Source organism: Spermophilus citellus (genome assembly GCF_964194105.1).
Source record: "Spermophilus citellus genome assembly, chromosome: 4".
Lineage (NCBI taxonomy): Eukaryota > Metazoa > Chordata > Mammalia > Rodentia > Sciuridae > Spermophilus > Spermophilus citellus.
This window is the reverse complement of record NC_138185.1, coordinates 15,443,308-15,464,197: the sequence shown is the minus strand read 5'-3', so window position 1 is coordinate 15,464,197 and position 20,890 is coordinate 15,443,308. Positions and strand designations below refer to the sequence as shown.

General features: G+C 50.0%; 1 protein-coding gene across 3 annotated transcripts in view; it reads left to right on the top strand.

Annotated features, from left to right (window-relative positions):
- Positions 1-20,506, top strand: part of TOX2 (TOX high mobility group box family member 2) — a 127,942-nt gene extending 107,436 nt beyond the window's left edge. Inside the window, exons 4-10 of one of the 3 annotated variants that reach the window (XM_081292264.1) lie at positions 11,115-11,354; positions 13,543-13,770; positions 16,057-16,137; positions 16,828-17,223; positions 17,575-17,631; positions 17,801-17,928; positions 19,574-20,506. In XM_081292264.1, the coding sequence (XP_081148390.1) occupies positions 11,115-11,354; positions 13,543-13,770; positions 16,057-16,137; positions 16,828-17,223; positions 17,575-17,631; positions 17,801-17,928; positions 19,574-19,610 (1,167 nt within the window). In that variant the 3' untranslated portion in view covers positions 19,611-20,506. The remainder of the gene's footprint in view (positions 1-11,114; positions 11,355-13,542; positions 13,771-16,056; positions 16,138-16,827; positions 17,224-17,574; positions 17,632-17,800; positions 17,929-19,573) is intronic. The other 2 variants (XM_081292265.1, XM_081292266.1) reach the window with 2 other exon arrangements.
- Positions 20,507-20,890: the final 384 nt, after the last annotated feature.

The window sequence follows — 20,890 nt, the reverse complement described above, 5'->3', positions numbered from 1 at the left end:
GGCTTGCTGAAGGCTGGAGAGAGGCATGGACAGTGCATAGGGACAGGTTGGCTGTGTCCTCTGTAGGACCAGCCCAGTGCAGGAGGTGCAGAGAGATGGGGCTGCCCAGGGGCTGTTGCTGGTCAGGCTCCTAGAAGCAGACTCCAAAGTGGAGTTTATTTACAAGTTTAGTGGGGAGCACTCTCAGAAGCGTCACCCCCAGGAGTACAGAAAGCAGAATTGGTGAGAGAAAGAACACGAACTGTAAGGTATTGCTGCAGAAGCCTCAGCCAGTCCCAAGTGAACTCTGAAGCTAGATGTTCCTTTTTGAGATGTCCCAAACTGAGTCAAGGGGACTGGGCTTTTGAAGTCCCACTTCACTGGATGCAAGGCCACCCCTTGGGAAGGGCTGTGGCCTTGAGTGGGGTAGTTCCATCAGCCAAAGGCAGTTCCTGGAGAGGGACACAGTCGTAGGCCTCAGGATCAGCAGACCCAGCCGGCAGGGAACAGAGTGCAGTGGTCCTGCAGGGGCCAGGGCTGTGCTCATTTCAGAGACAGTCTGCAGTGCAAGGTCAGAGCAAGAGCCCTGGTGGTGGCCAGGGCAGGGCTCAGTGGTGGGAGAGCACCTGAGCAGGTGAAGGGCTGGCGACCTCAGGCTCAGGACACAGGCCTGGGAACCACACAGACCTTCACGTGGTCCCAGCTCTACCACCTGCAACTGAATGACTCCCACGCTGAGCCTCAGCTTCCTCATCTGCAAAATGCTCATGATAAACAATCTCCTCCCATGTCTTGGTACAAGTTCAATGTGAAAGCCAAGTGGCACACAGCAAGTGGTAACTGCCGAATGAAGGCTCCTAGGCTTTTACCGTTATCTTTATCAACATCGATTAACATTGTGCTTGGCAATCTAGGGCCATGGGTCAAAAGCCCTCCAGATCTTTTTTGTAAATAAAATTTTATTGGCACAGGTATTGATTTGCATAGGGTCTGAGGCTGCTTTCTTGCTATAATCGCAGAGTTGGGTAGTGACAACAGATACCATCTGGCCTACAAAACTTAAAATATTTAATATCCAACCCTTACAGAAGTTTGCCAACTCTTGAAGCAGCCCTGGGCCAGGCCTTGTGCTGTTACATCCTCATTGGAGTCCCCTCCTGCCTCCCATCTCCTCTCCTATTTCAGAACCTTCTCCTCTTTCTAGCCTCTTTTTATCCCAGGTGAGATACCATACAAACTCACACCTTGAGCGAGTTCATGGAGGATGAAGGGAGACTTCTGCTGAGTACCTACTATGCGCCTAGCACTGCAAAAAACTTCTTTCCCTTTGATCCTCCTGCTGCCCGCTCCAGGGCAGGTTCATTATTGCCCTGGGCTCCACTCTGTTGAGTCTGCGTGGTGCAGAGAGGATCTCAGGTGGGAAGACAGGCAGAATTTGGGCTGTCCCGCTTCCCGACTCTGTGATCCTGGGAAAGCCACTTGATCTTTCTGAGTTTCAGTGCCTTTATTATCAGTTGGTGTAAGTTGGTGTCCCACGAAGAGGGACAGCTAGGGGTGGGGAGGAAAGCCAGGGCAGGGAAGGTTTCTCTGATGTGACGTGTCAGGGAAGCCTCTGGGGCTGATGACACAGAGGGAAGGCCCCATTTGGAGGGAAGCCCTGTGTCCCCAGGGAGCTCTGGGAAGAGGCTGGAGAGGTCAGGAGCGAGATGGCGCAGGTCTTGGTGTGGCGTTTTAAAGGCGAGGCCATTGCTAAGCAGGCCCGTGGGAGTGCTGGGAGATCTGCAGAAGGGGACAGCTTATACTCCAGGAGGCTGGCTCTAGCTAGCGGCCAGCATGGCCCCTGGAGTTGAGGAAGCCACCTGGGACTCGGAGGAGACTGGCATCATTGTTTGGGTGCCCTAAAAAGTGGTCGAGTGCCGCTGAGTTCAATCCTCAGTACCCACCCCCCACAAAAATAGATAAATAAATGTGGTCCTGACGCAGGGGTTTGGGTGCCAGTGGTTTGGCTGGGGGTTGAACCCAGGAAGCCCCTTGAGGGAGGGAGAGAGGGAGACTGGAGAGAGCCACTTGAGGGTGGGCTCCCGGCGGTAACTCCTGGGGCCCCTGAGAAGCCGAGCCTGCGGGGCCCTGGAGAGACCTGTGGCAGCCGACCCAGAACTGTCTGGTCCAGGAGAGAGGGGCGGAGGATTTCTCCACAAACTCCTGTCCCTCCCAGGTTAAGGTCACTGCTGGTGGCCTTCTGCTGCTCAGTATCACCAGGAGGAGCTTAGGTGAGGCTCCTTGGAAGTGAGAACTGGGACACAAGGACCACTGTGAGACGGGTTCTTGAAGGCTCCCTCTGGAGAAGCAGCTGTGGGACGCTGGCGTACAGGGGTGAGCCGAGATGTGGCCTCAGCCGGAGCCCCAGAGCCCAGCTGCACCACACACCAAGGGCCGCCTTTCCAGCCCTGTGCCAGCTTGTCGCGGGAAACAGACTGGGTGAGAAGCAGCCAGCAGCACCCGGAGAGGAGAACGCCAAGCTTTATTTTCCCACGCTGGGCCCAGAGGAAATAAAACACTCCAAATTCTGAGCCCTGGTCCACAGTTTCTTGCAGTATTTAGAGATTATTTGACGCCATCTTAGACCCATCCTATCACTGGGGCTTTTTCCTCTTTTTAAAAAAATTCCTAATCTGTGCGGCTGAAGGCCTGCACAGGGTCTCTGACACACAGCATACTCACGGAAACTGGTAAGAAGAAGGAGTAGTCAGACTCCTGGGGCAGCTATTTACAATCCTAAAGGTAGGGACCCAGGTCAACGAGGTTCCAGGAGAAAGGCTGAGAGGGGTGTGGAACTGAGCCCTTCCCTGGGCCTTGGTTTCTTACCATAACATTTTGATAATTTCATTTCAAGGCCAGGTCTGGTTTTGCCATCACAAGTCCAGCCATGATGTGCTCTGCTGCAGGCCTGGGGTTGGTGGGGTGTCCTAGCTCCTGAGGGGACAGCAGCTCCCATTTGGCCAATAACACTTCTCTGGAGAAGGGGACAGATTCCAATGTTCCCAGCACATGAGGGATGGATACAGCTGCATGGTACAGGGAGTCGGGGTTGGGCACCGAAGTGTCCACGCAGATGGGTCTAAGGTAGCCTTGAATAGCAGGCCCCCGACTCAGGGCCTATTTTTCACTTAGAGGAAATTAGAACCCAGTTTGTTAAATGCCCTGGTACATCTGGTACATCTGGGAGTGGCAGTACCCCTGACCTAGTGGTTTGTATCTATTAACAACCAGTCACATACTGTCTTACGTAGGGCTCTGTCTTCTCAGTTGACCCAGAGACCCTGAGGGCTTCTGGTCCCCAGAATCATGTCTGTCACAATGCAGAGGCACATCAAGGTCTGGCAAGAGTTGTGGGAGATACAGTTTCAATGATGGCGGGAACTAGGCACCTGCGTGGAGAATTCAGCCTCCTTCCTAGGTGGCCTGCGGTACTGCTTTTATTTGATCCAGCAAGCATTTACTCTTGCCATGTGAAGGTCGTCATCCAGGAATTAGGATTGTAAAGAAATGTCACTGGACAATGGTACAAAACCCGGAGTTGTAAAGAAAGTACCTGCTGCAGCTCCTGCCCCAAAGGAGGAAAAAAAAAACTCATTCTTAACAAACTTTGATGACATAGGTATCCACATGATGAGGAAAATTCAAAATGAGGAAAGACTGCTTTCAGATCAAATTTGTGATTATTGGATTTTAAAATGCAGTGAAAATTGTGAGCAACAATATTGAGAACCAGCTAAGCCAAGATGATCAGCTCAAGATTTGTCTCCCAAAACTCCAAGAAAGAAGTTTAAGAGTTCAAAAGTACTACGGAAAAGATTAAGTTCTGAGAACTTGGTATGTTTTCAATGGGAAGTGAGAAAAAAGGCAACAGTTAAATAAATGGTAATAGAAAATGTCAGTTACCTGAAGAAAGTAGAAAGTGTTCGGCTCACAGGAACCTGTGAGTGTCAAGTATTGCCTCCATGTAAAAATACCTTTGTGCAATTTTTTATTTCAAAGGAACTTTGAGGTTTAGAAAGCCATTATTATTGTTATTTTTGGTTTTATAGACAAGATTTTATTCTAAGAAGGTCAGGAAGCCCATGAAGGATTTCAAGGAGTGTGGGGGGGTAGTCTGACCTGATTTACATATTTTAGAGGGTGACAATGACCTGCAGGGAGAGTTGTGGGGAAACTCCACAATTTTCTGTGGGGCCATCCAGGGCGCATCCAGGCTGGGCAGGGGGTGTCAGGGAAAGGAAGGAACCGAGGCAGGTGCCCCAGTTTGTGGCTTTGGCAGCTGCAGGAATGAACATGCCCTTTGCAGTTTGGGTCAAAACAGTGGGCCGGAGGGGGGGAGGAAAAGATTTCGGGAGAATGAAGGGTTCCCTTTCAGCATGTTCGTCTGATCTGCTTGTGGGGCATCAGGTGACGAGGTCAATTAGGCCGTTGAGTGTGGAGCCTGGAGCCCGGGCAGGCGATACACGGATCGGTCTTGCCTTATTTGAGACATTTCATGGTGCATATTGTGGGCGTGTAAGTGATGTGGCAGGCAGCGCGTCCCCACCCCGACTCCCCAGAGCCCTCGTGTTTGCGTTCTGCACTTCGCTTTGAAGAGCTGCCCCCACCCCCATCTGTGATTAGTTTTTTTGCTTTTGAAGAAATAAATATTATAGATGCGAGTTCACCTCCCGTTCCGTCTCTCTTTCTTTCTCAGAAGGAAATTGCCTCTACTCTGGAGTAGGTGTTTTTATGCTTCTACTGAATTTTTATATACCCTTAAGCACTTTATAGAAATGTTGTGTGTTTCAAACTTGCACATAAACGTACTGGACTGTGTGTGTCCTTCTGGAACATTCCACGCATTGCTATTTCCAAGTGCATCTGCTTGGTAGATGTAGCTCCAGGTCACTAGCTCCCTTTGAACGGAATTCCATTTTGTGAGTATACCAGGTTTTCACTATTTCCCAGTTGGCATTTAGATTATTTCCGGTTTTTCTAGAATTAAAAAAAATTGCATTCATAACCCACTTGAATCAAAGTGTGAAATATGATATATCAAGAACTATGTAATGTTTTGAACAACCAACAATAAAAATAAAAAAAATTGCTGCCATGATCATTTTTGTTGTAATGTATAATTTTCAAAATATAATATCATGATTCTCAGACAAATATAAAATGAAAACGTCAACATTTTATTCAACTCATTATTAATGAAGAAGTCTGTACAATATTACAATTTGTTTTCAGAGAGGAAGCTAAAGAATAGACATGTACATAAATAATCAGGAATGTTGCAAGAAATTTTCTAGTCAATGCCAAACTGGTTAATATCTATTCAGCAATAGAATAGAGTGGGGTCAATTATATCTCTACCAGAAAAAATTTATTTGCATTTTTAAAAAATATTTTTTAGTTGTAGATGGACATCATAAATTCATTTACTTATTTTATTTATTTTTTAATGTGTTGCTGGGGATTGAACCCAGTGCCTCACACCTGTTAGGCAAGTGCTCCACCACTGAGCCACAACCCCAGCCCTTTATTTGCATTTTTGTGGACAAGAATCAGTTACGCTCTACCTCACATTCATTTGGATGACTTCCAGCAAAGAGAGAGAAAGCCAACAAGTGTTGGTGAGGATGTGGAAAAGTTACAACTCCTGCACACTATTGGTGGGTGTTTGTTACCTTTCTGCCACTGAGACAGAAAAACAACTAAAAGGAAGAGTGAGTTACTTTGGCTCGAAGTTTCAGAGGTCTCAGTCTACAGTCTATTGGCCCCATCACTGTGGGCTTGTGGTGAGGAACGGAGTGATCGCGGGTGTCATGAGACACAGCTGTCACCGAATGGCAGCCAGAAAAGCAGAGAGAGGAGAGAGAGAAAAAGAGACAGAGTAAAGGGGAGAAGGACAAAATATACCCTCCAAAGGCAAGGCCCCCAGTGACCCATCTCTTCTAACCAGGACACCTATCCCTGCAAAAAAGTTTCCACCACCTCCCAGGAGTGCCACCAGCTGAGGACCAAGCCTTCAGTCCATCAGTCTTTGAGGGACGTCCATATCCAAACTCTAATAGTGGGAATGTAAAACAGGACAGCCACTAGGGAAAACAGTGTAGCGATGTCTCAAAAATTAAAACTAGAAATACTGTATGATCTATCAGTTCCACTCCTGAGAATATGCACACAGTGGCATATAATTCAACTTTAAAAAAGGAAAAGAAATTCTGACTTATGTTTCAACGTGGGTGAATCTTAAGGACATCATGCCAAGTGAAATACAGGAGTCACAAAAAAAAAAAATATGATTCCATTTAGACGAGGCCCTTAGGGTGGTCAATTTATAGAGACACAAAGCAGAACAGTGACTTGGAGGGACAGGACAAGGGAGGAATGGGGAGTTATTATTGAACAGGTACAGACTTTCGGTTTTGCAAGAGGAAAAGAATTCTGTGGTGGTGATGGTTGAATGCATTTGATGCCACTGAACTGTACTTAAAAATGGTTAAGATGGAAAATTTTGTGATCCACATTTCACAAGAATTGAAATGTGTTTAAATAATACAAAACCAATTGCATTAATATCATTTTTCTACAGCTGACAAAATTGTAAAATAGCCTAGTCAAAGACAGCACTCTGACAGAATCTGATGACCCCAGAAGTCCCCTAGACAATGCCCTGCAGTGCTTTGAAAGGACACTCATCTGCCCATTTCAAAGCCTTTCCCAACGTTTACTCCAGTGTATTTCTCTTCTTGTGCATGTAGGAAAGTTCTTTATACCTTGGAGGGGAATTGCCAGGTTGCAGATGTGTATGCCTTTGATATTCTGGATGCTGTCAAATTGTTTGCTGAAGTGAGAACTCTGCTACTTTACACTCGAAACAGCAGCAGAAGCAGAAACCCAAATGGCCCAGTAAACTTATAAAAAGGTGTTCAGCCTCGCTCGTAATCAGAACAGTGCAAATTGGAATGACTTTAAGAGCATTTCACCCTTAACAGTTTTGCAGAAATTCAAAAATCTGCCATTATCAAGAGTTGGCAGGATATTAAATTAGAGTCAGGAGTACCTCACTGAAGAATTCTAAAGCATTCGGCTTGGAAGAAAATACAGCAAATCCTACCACAGAGCCCTACTGCCAATCCTCCCTTGAGGAAGTAATGCCAGTCTCTTATGCAAGATTTAAGGAAGGAAAAGTGCGTTGCATGTTAGGGAGGAAAGAAGATTTCAAAACCTCTACCTTTTAAAACAGTTCACTTTAAAGTCTGACTTTCAGGTCTTTTATGGTTGATAATAAAATATGTATGACATAATATTTTAAGAACTATGTTAGAAATCAACATCTACCTAGATGCTGTTTACCAAAGGCATTCTTCAAATCATGCAGGACAAAAATAAAACAGTGCCGGGGAAAAGTGGTAATGACAACAGATAAAGTGGGATTTAAGACAAAGATGAATTGAGACAAAGATTTTTTTTTTTAATAAACAAGGGGAAGGCTTAACGAAGGCACAATGTTCTCATATATTAAAGGGATGAATAATTTTATATCAATATATAAGAACAAAACCTATTTAAATTCGGTGGAGATACTAACGGGAACACAATGGAAATGGTAGGCTTTCCCTCGTTTTTCTTGAGATTTCACAGCTAGAGTAGTCAAAACTGCCCTGAGTAGGCATACAGAGAAATTCGTATGTGACTGAGGGAACATTATTTCAGATGTGCATGAAAATTTTACAGAAATTGACCATCTTCTAAGCAGTAATGGAAGCTATTTTCAAAAAAAAATAAAATAAAATTTCTAAAATTTATATTTTCTGACCACAATAACCAAAGGAGACATTAAATGAAAAACATTCTTCCAAATAAACTTGGAACAAAAAGAAAAAAAAAGAAAACCAACTCTTCAGTTGTAGAATATTTTTTAAATATTGATATGATGCGGCTAAATTTTTCCTCCTGTGAAAAATCATGGCCTGAGAGCAGGGCTTCTTGCCTCAGTGCTGTTGACATTTGGGGGTACAGAGTTCTGTGTTCAGGGGAAGGTTAGAGAGGAGCAGCGTCCGTGGCCACCACCACCAGATGCCAGGAGCAGCCTTAGTTGTGAGAACCAAAAGTGTCTGCAGACATTGTCCAGCCTCCCCTATGTGGTACCCTGGTTCCTGTTTGAAACCCTGCCCCAGATGCCTCTGTACCACAAAAACAACGAGCAAAGAAATAAACTGCTTCACTTGAAAAGCTAGATAAAAAACAAATAGCGAAGGACACCTGAGATCCAAACACAGTCCAACTGATAATGATCAAGAAGTTGCCAAATTGATTTTTTTAAATATTAAAAACTGGTTCTTTTGATTGACAGTTAAGATATACAAACTTTTGAGAAAGAAAAATTTAAAAAGCAGTGTACCTTGACAGTAGTATACTTTAGAATTATAATTGTAATATTGTAATATTGAGGGATCTAACTACAAAACCATAAAGTGGACTAAAAATATAATAGTCTAGTGTTAAAATCTGAATGAAATGGATAATTATATATTGGAGATATGTGTGTGTGTGTGTGTGTGTGTGTGTCCACACACACACACACACACACACACACACACACATGACCAAAACTGACTCAAGAAAAAATGGAAACTAGAATAGACCTATTATCCATGGAAAATATTGCAAAAACACACAAACAAAAACACTGGGCCTCCCATGGCTTTTAATATTGTTAATATTTAAAAAAATTTTTTAGTTGTAGTTGGACACAATCCCTTTATTTTATTTATATTTGGTGCTAAGGATTGCACCCAGCACCCAACACATGCTAGGCGAGTACTCTACTGCTGAGCCACAACCCAGCCCCCCTCAGATGGTTTTTTTTTTTTTAAAGAGAGAGTGAGAGAGGAGAGAGAGAGAGAGAATTTTTAATATTTATTTTTTAGTTCTCGGCGGACACAACATCTTTGTTGGTATGTGGTGCTGAGGATCGAACCCGGGCTGCACGCATGCCAGGCGAGGCGCTACCGCTTGAGCCACATCCCCAGCCCCCTCAGATGGTTTTGTATCTAAACAACACTTGACATTTCTCTACGGCAAATATAATATCTATGCTGTATATTGTTCCAAGGTATAAAGAAAAAGGGAAATATTGTCTCAGCTGTTTTTTTAAAGCTGACCAAAATGCAAACACCAACATATGATACAGATAATCCTAACAAATAAAAACTAAGAGATATGTAAAAGACATTCTCTCAGAAATAAAGACATTCCAGATTCACAGACTATATAGGCAAGGGCAGCAATAGCAATATCAGACTCCACTGAATTCAAGGAAAAAGTGAGACCAAAAATTAGATACATTATAATCTTAAAATATTTGATGCATAAGGAAGATGCAATTAGCCGTCTTCTTACAATAAGACCCAACTTCTACCAAAACAAAAACTTTAAATATCAAAGGGAGATTTTTTTTAAAGAGAGAGAGAGAGAATTTTAATATTTATTTTTTAGTTTTCGGTGGACACAACATCTTTGTTGGTATGTGGTGCTGAGGATCGAACCCAGGCCGCACGCATGCCAGGCGAGTGTGCTACCGATTGAGCCACATCCCCAGCCCCTAAAGGGAGATTCTGATGGATGCAGAAAACTCAGGGGCAAACTAGGCAAGCCTGTGTAAGATTAGAGCCAAAAAGTAAGAAATGAGTCTAAATAATAATCACTGCTGACCAAATAGGCAATGTTATTCTGCTATGTTCATCTGCCAACATAGTCCACACTCAGCTTACAAGAACTATGGGACATGTGTGAAATTTCACTGTATTTGGATCCCAAGTAAAACCTTAACCAATTCTCAAAAGTGCAAATAATTCACTTAATTAGTAGCAAAATGAAATGAACCACTTAGACATCTCAGAACTCTTCTTCAACAACTGTTGAGTCAAAGAAAAAAATCATAAAATAAATACCTGTATATAAAATAAAGAACAACAACACAATCCTTACATGATGAAGTCTGTGAGAGATGTTAAAACCATGCTCCAAAGAAAATTCACAGCATTAAACATATTACTAAAAATAAAGAGTGGGAATAGATGATTTAAAATTAACAGACTGTTAAAAAGCAGATGGGGGGGATTAATAAAGATAAAATGAATATTAACATTCATCAGAAGACAGAGTAGCAGAGGGATGAATTTGAGATCTGGTTATTTTGAGGGGGGAACAATATACCTGAAACTGAAAGCCTGTTTAGTTTGCCTAATACAGAAAATGCAGATATTTAACATTAGAAACTAGAAAGAGGAAACAATCGCAGATGCAGAGGAAATAAACATAATTATGAGTGTGCGAACGGCCAGCTTCACGGAAGCGCAGGTGTATATACGATGCATGGGGGGAGAGGACGTGCCGATCTGTGTTTAGTATTGAGAAATTCTCATATGTACCATCGGTGGCTTCTTGAATTCTGAAAACAACCAGTTGGAAAATATCACGAGAAATGAAGCTAATAGGAAAATGAGCTATAGGAAGAAAAGTGCTAAACATTATCACGAGATTTATTAATTCAAAGAATTGAACAAATGCTTCTGTAACCCAGGGCTTATGACATGCCAGACATATTTGATCCTTAACCACCTGAGAAGATAGGTTTGATTTTATCTACATTGTACGGTTGAAAACAACTGAGGCACAGAGAGGTTAAGTTAGTCGGTCAAAGTCACTTAACTGCTGGTCAGGGCTAGGGCCAGGCTGATACAATGGCATCCAACATTTGCACTCCTTGCTATTATGTTGCACAGTGAATTGATGCAGAGATGCATTCCAGGAGGGAAGATCGATACCATAAAATGATCATTCACAGCTGGGCAGAACTCTCTGGCAAGGGCTCAAGTGCTGTCTGTCCAGGGTGAATGTCTACAAAATGGCCAGCTGCCAGGGAGCCCTCGTTCCCCCACACGTGCTCCAAATCATGCAGAGGTCCAAGCAGTAAGGAACTCCCCCTCAGCACAGAGTCGGGACCCCCACCATCTCATCTGAATGCCCCCCAAGTCCTGCGGGGCAGATGTGAGGGTATCGCAGGCCAGGTCCTTCTAACACAGATGCCCTGTCCTTCTTAGATCCAGGAGATGGTGCACTCGGAGGTGGCTGCCTATGACTCAAGCCGGCCAGGACCTCTGCTGGGTCGCCCCGCGATGCTGGCCAGCCACATGAGCGCCCTCAGCCAGTCCCAGCTCATCTCCCAGATGGGCATCCGGAGCAGCATCGCCCACAGCTCCCCGTCACCCCCAGGGAGCAAGTCGGCGACCCCCTCTCCCTCCAGCTCCACGCAGGAGGAGGAGTCTGAAGCACATTTCAAGGTATGCGGGGTGGACAGCAATGCTGTCAGATGCCCTCCCATCTGTGGGGACGGGCCCTGTGGGGACTTCACTCTGGAAAAGACTGGAAGGGGGGCTGTGCCCTTTGCTGGAAACCAAGGAGGAAGAGATCAGCAGATGGGTCAGTTGGGCAGGAGCAGTTAGTCATTGGGGAGCACCCAGGGGACCTAGGGACACCAGGCTTCAGGTGCTAGATCTCCCAGGCACTGTTGGCAAGCTCAGCCTCAATCCCAACCCTCACTCACGCAGCAGAGACCCCTCTCACCGTGTTGAAGGATGGCGGGAGGAGATGTCGCAGAAACAGGGCCAAGTCTCATTCCTGATGGCCAGCGCTTCAGTGGCATTGATGACATCAGCAAGAGCCTCAGGGCCTGGTCTCATGCCACTTTGACCTTTGAGGGAACTTTTTGTTAAATATTGCTCACAAAAACCTTTAAATATTTGGAGAAATATTAATCGTATATTTTTATGGGGTGCACAGTCGTGTGGATATGTGACATGGGATGATTGAATCAAGCTAATTAACATAGCCCTCATTTTAAAAACTTATTCTGACAAAAATGTGTAGTCCAACAAAGGTCCTCTGGGCCTAGGGCATTCCACACTGACTGGGGATGGGGCACGAAAACGGTGGTCCCATTGTGGGGGTGCACCCTCTCCCAGCACCCCTGAAGTCCACAGGTGGTAGGCCTCTTCAAAATATCAGGGATGAGAGCCGCCACCTGCCCACACCCTGGTCCTTTGCAGGGACCCCAAGCCTCCTTCTCGTTAGAGAGCTTCTTTTTTTTGCTGGGCACAGAGGCCCAGAAAGGTCAGAGGCAGGAGTTTGTATCCAGAATCTCCCATGAGCCAGCGGCAGAATGAAGAGTTGGCCCATGACCCTGCCTCCATGGCCCTGTGCCATTCTTCCTCATAAGGACCTCTCCACGTAGTGCTGAAGGACTGAGGCTTGGCGTGCTGGGTGGCTGCAGAGGGGACTCCAGGACAGAATCAGTGTTCTGTTCCTTCCCCTGCTGTCCTTCAGACATGGAGGTCCAAGTTGCATCCTCTGGCCTCCGGTTTCCTTACCTGCTCATGGTGTCACTCTCATCTTCTTGACACACTGAGTCACAGACTTTGCAGCAGGAGCCAGGACCGTGGACCAAAGGCCCCTGTCCTGGTGTGGCCTGAGGGTCCTAACTGATCCACTTAGGTCTGTGGCGAGCATCTCAACCCCCTCCCCATCCTGGAAACCCTAAGTGGGATTGTGATCCTACAGCCTCTCTGGATGGTCCCCAGCTCCAGGCTGGCCTGATGATGTCACATTAGCTTCATCCCGTCCCACCACCTCCCGGGGGCCAGGGGAGAGCCACCGGCCCAGAGTTGCACAGCAGCTACAGGTTGGGGAGACTGACCTTTTATGATCAAGGGAATCTTTGGAGAGTGTTCGTGATCACACCCGGGAGGGGGCTGCAGAGGGAGAGCAGTTAAGAAAAAACACATCTGAAACTTGGAGATGGCCCCAAAGACAGCACAGCCTTACAGGGTCAGACCCAAACATGGTCTAACAGGCCACTCAGGAACCCCTGCTTCTCCAACAGAATGTGTCTTTGCTTTGACTCCTGTTCCTTGCTGATGAGGGAATTTTGCAAAGACAGACATTAATTGGGGGAGGGGGAGGGACAGGAAAGCAGGTGCAGTGGGCAATCCCAGCAGCTCGGGAGGCTGAGGCAGGAGGATCCCAAGTTCAAAGCCAGTCTCAGCAACTTAGCGAGGCGCTAAGGAACTTAGCAAGACCCTGTCTTAAAATAAAAAATAAAAAGACACAAATGATTTCTGATCAACAGAAGAGATTAAAAATCCATCAAAATTAAAAGTCTACAGGGCACTAGCCAGTTTCCCATGCGATTTAGTCACCTGGATCAGCAGTCAATTTTGCAGGGACCACAGAGGCGTCTAGATTTCTCCGAATCAACTTTCCACTTGTCCTGGTTCTCTTTGATGAGTTAAACCAATACCCAGCCTCCTACCCAGGCTGCATGTCTCTTTCTGTCTGTCGCTCCCCGGGTGTGAGCCAGGCTGGACAGCCCCATGGTGGGATGCTGAGCAGGGTCCAGCCCCTGGAGCTGGGTGGGGCGGCCGCGGGCAGGAGGTTCAGCTGGTGTGAACCTAACTCCTGTCACCTGGGCAGATCTCAGGAGAGAAGAGACCTTCTGCAGACCCAGGAAAAAAGGCCAAGAACCCAAAGAAAAAGAAGAAGAAGGACCCCAATGAGCCACAGAAGCCCGTGTCGGCCTACGCACTCTTCTTCAGAGACACTCAGGCTGCCATCAAGGGGCAGAACCCCAGTGCCACCTTCGGAGATGTGTCCAAAATCGTGGCCTCCATGTGGGACAGTTTGGGAGAGGAGCAGAAGCAGGTGAGCCACCATCCCTTTCCGGGCCACACTCAGGGCAAACTTTGAAGGTGTGAGGCCAGAACCAGCCTTTGGGACCAGAGGCTCCTGCAAAAGGCACTTGGGCTCAGCTTGCCCATCTGTAAGCCAGGAAGCATGGTCCCTTCTAGCTCTACTATTTTGCAGTTGTATTCACCAATGATTTAACCATTCTATACTCTACTTCCTGTCCATGAAATGGTCAGAGTTGACCATCCAACTCAAGTCTGAAGTCCAGGCCAGAGCTTCCTGTACCCCTAGCCATGTACCTATGGCCCCCTCTAAAGGCCTCTGGAGAACAGGGCACAGAGCTAGCTTATAAGCAGAGCAGTTACCAGCTGTGCAACCTCAGAGTGACTACCTAACCTCTCTGAGCTGTAAAACAAGGAAGATGGCTCCCATTCTCTGAGCATGTCTGGGCTGAGCTCTCTACTGGGCCCCTTGACCATGACCTCACTGCATCCTTGCAACACCCCATGGAGTGGCCATCGCTTGCCTATTATGATATGAGGAGATGGAGACACCAGAGGCTGACCCGTCCTGAGTCAGGTTGGAGCCAGGACTCACACCCAGGTCTGTAGAACCAGGAGGCTCCGTTGGGTTGTTGGCCTAAGAGCAATTAATCCAATAATCAGATAAGTAAACGTAAAATGACAGTGGTGACTATGTCACAGGCCAGGAGGGTACCTGAGAACAAAAAGGGAGGGAACAGACTTAGTCCTGGGGCAGGAACCACGTTGCCAGGTGAGACCCGCAGGGTGGGCTCCCTTGGCCAGGGGAGCTTTCCGGCAGGGGGAGCCGTGCTGACAAAGCCTGGTCCAGCAAGTGCCTGGCCCTGGGAGTCCAGGGTGGCTAAATGCAGAGACGGAGCTGGGAGGTGGGCGGGGCCAGGGAAGGGATCAGATCCTTGTCTGGCTTCATGAAGGCCGGTAGAGTGGACGTGGCAGGCCCCTGTCAACTAGGTGGGAGATGACAATGGCTGGGACCAGACAGATGGGGCAGTGGATGCAGAGCTTTGTGGGGACTCGTTTTGGAGATTCTGTTCTGCTTTCTGGGTGGGGTGAGACGGGGACATGGGGAGAGGAGCAGCAGCCTGGGCCGGAGAGAGAGACCGTCGATGTATTTATTTGAAATGCTTTCTCTATCAGACTCTAAAATTTAAAACACCTTTGGGCTATAGGCCAGGGCAGTGGCAGAAGTTTATTTGGGAGGTGAAACAGGGAGAGGAAGGCAGTGACAAAGGGCTGTCATCGGGGATCTCGCCGTGGCTCCTGGAGCACAGTCCTGCCCCAGAACTCTGGCCAGTGTAGAACCTGCAGGGTGAACTGGCTAGCGGCAAGGCTGCGGGGCGCCAGCCTGTCAATCACTGGCTGGGAGCAGCTCCAGGGGACAGGACTCTCCAGCTCTCAGGCCACCACCTCCACACAAGTGGCCGATGAGGCTCCTGCTGCTCGAGAGCCCTGGGGCCAGGGGATGCTTGGTGGCGCTGGGCGTTAACTGGGCTTTTCTGCAGTGCCGAGGACCAGAGGCATGGCAGGCCCTGCCTACTTCTGCCATAGGGACCATAGTTTCCATTCGGCACGCTCTGGCACGCGTCTCCCTTCCTATGGCGCCGCTTTGTGTGGGGGAGTGGGCCCTCTCCCTTTTGAGCAGTCTTAGGGGGACAGGGATCTCAGGTCCCCTGTCTCTAAAGGCTCCGCCCACTACTCCGACCCATCCAGTGCAGCCCAGGGGCAAGCGAAGGTTGTTGAGAGTCTGACCTCCCACACTGTCCTGTTTATTTGTATTTATTTGTTTATTTGTTTCAGTGATGGGGATTGACTCCAGGTCCTTGCACATGCTAGGCCAGTGCTCTATCAGCTGAGCATTACCACTGGCCAAGCCTCAATACTACATGTGAACCTAGGTCCAAAATTCCTAATAACAACATGAGCAAATATAAATCCAGACTAAGACACTGAACAAGCAGGGTTCATGCCAGCATGCAGCATTAAGAAATGTGCATCAGGCTGGGTCAGAAGAGAGGGCTTCCAGAAGCTTCGTCTTTCTGAAGCCAATGGTACCGATGTCCAGAGAGGTGAAGCATGTTTCCCTGTCCTCCACACTCTCTGTGCAACCCAGAGAGGGGCCAGCGAGTGACTGACCCATCTTCTGATCACATTGCCCTCATCCACACATGGCTCTAGAATCCATGCCTTCTCAACCTGGGCTCTGCATGGTGACCCCTCTGTGACATTCTCCCGGTTGTTGCCCATGTCTTGGATTTTCCAGGCCTACAAGAGGAAGACTGAAGCAGCCAAGAAGGAGTATCTGAAAGCTCTGGCAGCCTACAGGGCTAGCCTCGTCTCCAAGGTAACAGGATGCCTAGGTAACTGACAAGAGGGATGACCCAGAACTGGGGCCCATGGGAACGGCTGGCTCCAGGGGCTTGGAAAGGCTGGGTGAGACCTCTAGGTCACACCTGTAGTGCACCACAGTGCACCCGGCCCACGCCTCATGTGCATTGTGTTCTGCTGAGTTCTTCCAGCCAGAACCCAGCAGAGGGAGGGGCCCATGCAGGGGCGTAGAGGCTGGGGAGGAGCATAGCCAGAGGATGATTGCCACAACCCTGGCTTTGCTGCAAGACCCAGGACCATGGAACTCCCCCAGGGGCGGGGGACCATGCAGGGATAAACGTGTGGGCAGGAGCTGATGGTGCATGCCTGTAATCCCAGGGGCTCCGGAGGCTGAGGCAAGAGGATTGCCAAGTTCAAGGCCAGCCTCGGCAACTTAGCAAGGCCCTAAAAAACAACTTAGTGAGACCTGTCTCTAAATAAAAACTAAAAAGGGCTGGAGGTGTACTTGTTGAACTCCACCTGGCTCAATCCCCAGCATCCAAACAAAAGTCGGGGAGGTGGCAGGTGGCCTGGTCAAAGCTGTGGCTGGCTAGTCCACAGCTCACAGCTCTCCCCAAAGGCCAACCAGGACACCCTGGTCTCACAGCCCAAGTCCTGGCTTTTCATCACCTTTTCTCCAAAGTAACTGGTTTTCCTCTCCTTCCAGAGCCCCCCGGACCAAGGCGAGACCAAGAGCACTCAGGCAAACCCCCCCGCCAAGCTGCTGCCCCCCAAGCAGCCCATGTACTCCATGCCGGGCCTGGCCTCCTTCCTCACGCCCTCTGACCTGCAGGCCTTCCGGAGCGGGGCCTCTCCCGCCAGCCTCGCCCGGACACTGGGCTCCAAGTCCCTGCTGCCCGGGCTCAGCGCGTCCTCACCGCCACCGCCTTCCTTCCCGCTCAGCCCCCCCCTGCACCAGCAGCTGCCCCTGCCATCCCATGCACAGGGTGCCCTCCTCAGCCCACCTGTCAGCATGTCCCCGGCCCCCCAGCCTCCCGTCCTGCCCACACCCATGGCGCTCCAGGTGCAGCTGGCCATGAGCCCCTCGCCTCCAGGGCCACAGGTAAGCAGGGCTGAGTATGGCCCCGTCTTCTGTGACCCTTCAGAAGAGGGGAGGTGGTTGCAGAATTCCAGTACTGGCCTCGGTTTTCCCATATCTGAAATGGGTCTCCTGTGCCGTGCCTGCAAGGCAGGGGATGCAGTGAACATTGCTAGTTAGATCCCTCGGCTCTCCCAGGGCCCCTCTCACCCTCTGTCCACTTGAGCTTCCTGGCCTGAGGGGGCCACCGCTGCTTCTGCCAGACCAGCCCAGCCCCTGGCTCCCCTGCAAGCCCTCGAGGCCTGAGCCCCACTGAGTGCCCCAGAGACTGTTCCAAGGCTCACACTCAGCCCAGTCCCTGCATTGATTGCTCAGATTGGGAAGCTGAGGCTCAGGAGAGGAAAGTCACCCCCTGGTTCAGCTAAGACAGAGGTACTTTTCCAAAGGTGCTCCATGGGAGCAGAGTGGACCTCCTGTGACCCCCAGGAGGTGCCTCTGCAGAGGGGATGCCCTCAGACACAGGGTGACTGCACCACCCTGGCCTCCTGAGTCAGGCCTCCCTTGGGCCTCTCTCTACTCACAATCCCTCCTTCCCCCGTAGGACTTCCTGCACATCTCTGAGTTCCCCAGTGGCTCGGGACCCCGCTCACCTGGGCCATCCAACTCCACGAGCAGCGGGGACTGGGACAGCAGCTACCCCAGCGGGGAGTGTGGCGTCGGCACCTGCAGGTCAGTTCCCGGTCAGCCTCCATGGGTCCTGCTTTTGTCCACCCACCCAGGGAAAATGGGAATAGGGACAGCCAGGGGCAGAGGAGTGGCTCAGGAAAACGTGGAGTTGTGTCATCAGCCCTGCCCAGGGGACACTTGGAGCCTGCAGGTAGTGCAGAGCAAAGCAGGGGCCCAGCACACTCAGCCAGCCTGACGCCCCGTCCCACTGGGCTCACCGAGGCCACCTTTATTCCTTCTGTCCTGTTTTTTCCAAAAATTCTTCCATATGACATTCCCAGGTAGGCCCCGTGCCTTAGGTCAGGCTCCCTAGAAGCAGAGCCTAAGGTGGTCCTTGGAGATGCCTGGAGGGCTTATGGGAGAAGTGGGTGAGAAAGGCGAGACGGGGCAGGGGAAGGGGTCGGTGAGGACACGCCCTCAGCTGGACACTCCATACTGCCTGATCCCATGGGAACCCTGAAGCAGGATTGGTGGCACAATGCAGGTCCCACCAAGAGCCCCTGTCAGTCAGCCATCGGCTTCGGGCTGCCCACAGGCCCCAGGGGGGCCCCCTGTGGAAGGCAGGTCTTATTTGCCACGGGCAATTCCCTAGAGAAGGGGATGTCGGGGTGTGCAGGAGCTGGATGTGGTCCCCTGGGAGAAAGGGCCAACTGTCCAATCCATGAAGCCCCCACCTTAGAAACCCCCCAGTCCTGCAGCAGCATCCTCTCCCCAGAACCACGCAGCTCTCTCTGGTCCACCTCGATTACTGCCCCTCCTCCAGAAAGCCCCCTTGGAGCCAGGCCACACCAACTCTAAGGTAGAGGAACTTGGTTTCAGCCAGCAAGAGGGAAAGACGGGACAGGACGGGGAGCTCCAGCCCCCACCCTGCCAGCCGGTCCCCGTGCCCTTAGCAAAAGCGAATCCGCAGGTCTTGGGGGGACTGGGTCCAGGCAGATGCCCTGCAGAGCCCCATGCTGTGAAAGGTGGGGCACTAGTGCTTAGTGGAGGGGTGGCCAGCTCTGCCACCAGGCAGCAGCCTCCCCAGCCCTGCATCGCTCTTGCCACACAGGATACTGCTGGGCACTAGTGACCCCACACACGCCAGGACAGCTTCTGCATGGGTGGCAGACCCGCTGCACAAGGACGCCCTTCCCTTAGACCGCCTCTCATCAGCCCCTTCCCCTCACCGCAGTTCCCTTCCCCAGTGTCAGGGTGCCAGGGGCAGGAGGTCCTTCAGGGATGTGACCCTGTCCGAGCCTCCCCGGGGCCCACCCTGTGCCCAGCACGGATGTTGGTCCCTATTCTAAATCCATAAAAACCACCTGCCGCCTGTACTTCTGTTTGGAAGCATACAAATGAAACATGGTGGTCACAGACTGCCATGAGTGCCCTGGGGACGTTGGGATGGGCTTCCTTGAAGGGCAGACGCATGCTGCCCTCTTCCTGGAGCTGAGGATGGCACCCCCTGGGGAGGATCCAGGAGGGCCCTTTGGTTCAGCTGGGTGGACAGCCAGGAGGACCCTGGCCATCCCCGATTTGACCTCAGAGGGGCAGCTGGTCAGGGTGAGGGGCGAAGGGCCAGAGCACAGGGCCCTGGGGTTCCCTGGCCCGTGTCACAGCGCCAGGGGGCCATCCAGCAGCTCTGACGGCCCCTCTCTCTCCACAGCCTGCTCCCCAGAGACAAATCGCTCTACCTCACCTAATCCCGCCTCCCTCCCCTCCCCGAGGCTGGCTGGAAGGGCATGTCAGAGCCAGGAGGGCTGCCCACAGCAGAGAGGCCGTGGCAGGAGGCAGGGTGACCGGCCAGCATAGCAGTGACACACCCCTGCCCTGGGCTGAGTCTCTTCCTCGACCTCCCGCCAGACTCTGCAGAGGCAGCCCGCTGCCTGGCGGCCGCCGGAAGAACCTGCAGGAACCTTCTGCCCGCTGACCTGCTTGCTCCAGGGTCACCGCGGACCTGCTCCTCGCCCTGCACACAGTCCCCTCTGTCTGGACGTCTGACCCCAGCCCAAGCTCACTGGGCCACCCTGCCGGGGTCACTGACCAACAGAAACTCGCCCCAAGATGCGCGGCCAGGGGCTGGCCCAGCCACAGACGCGCAGGTTTTCCAGTGTGAACTAAAGATTCCGAGCCCCACGAACTGTGGGCTCTGTGTAAGTAGTCAACTAAGTGTTTTAGAACTGTGCTGAAGACATCTGTAAGATTATTTTGTGGGGGAAGAAAAGTAGTTTCCTTTAAGGTACAAAGCGTTTTATATGACCCTTAGCGCATCGTTTTTCAGTTTTCTCTTGAGGGAGACGTGCACACAGCAGCTGTCACAGGGTCTCTCCATGCGCACCCGAGAACCGCGCAATGTCTAGCCCCACCGGGAAGCACGCCCCTTTATTTTTTTGTAACCATATGTCCACCTATTTAAAATTGCCAGCAACAATTTTATTTCTTTTTGTCTAGCTATTTATGAAGAAAACTTGAGAACAAAGTTGCAGTTTATCCTAACGTGTGCGTGGTTTGGGGTTTGGTTTTGGTTTTGGTTCTTGGCGTCGTTTTCAGCTGTATCCTGGCCCGGCAAATGTCTGTCTTGGTGCCCGGTTCTTCTCTCAAACTCTCTTTATAATAAAACTTCTGAAAAGTCTGTGTCTTCTTGCACTTTGTTAAGCCAGGCTGGGCCTCCTGTGAGGTGGCATTCGGTGGTGGCTTGGCCAGGAATGAGCCCTGTGAGGAGAGACTCTGGTAAAAGTTCTGTCTGCTCCTTAGCAGCTCATTGGGCCGGGCTTGAGGACACATGTCTGCAATCCCAGCGACTCAGGAAACTGAGGCAGGAGGATCGCAAGTTCCAGGCCAGCCTCAGCAGCTTGGTGAGACCCTGTCACAAAATTAAAAAGGGCTGGGATGTGGCTCCGTGGTAAAATACCCTGGATCCAATCCCTAGTAACCAAGAAAGAAAAAAAAAAAAGAAAGAGAAAAGCAAGCTCTGAATGTGGAT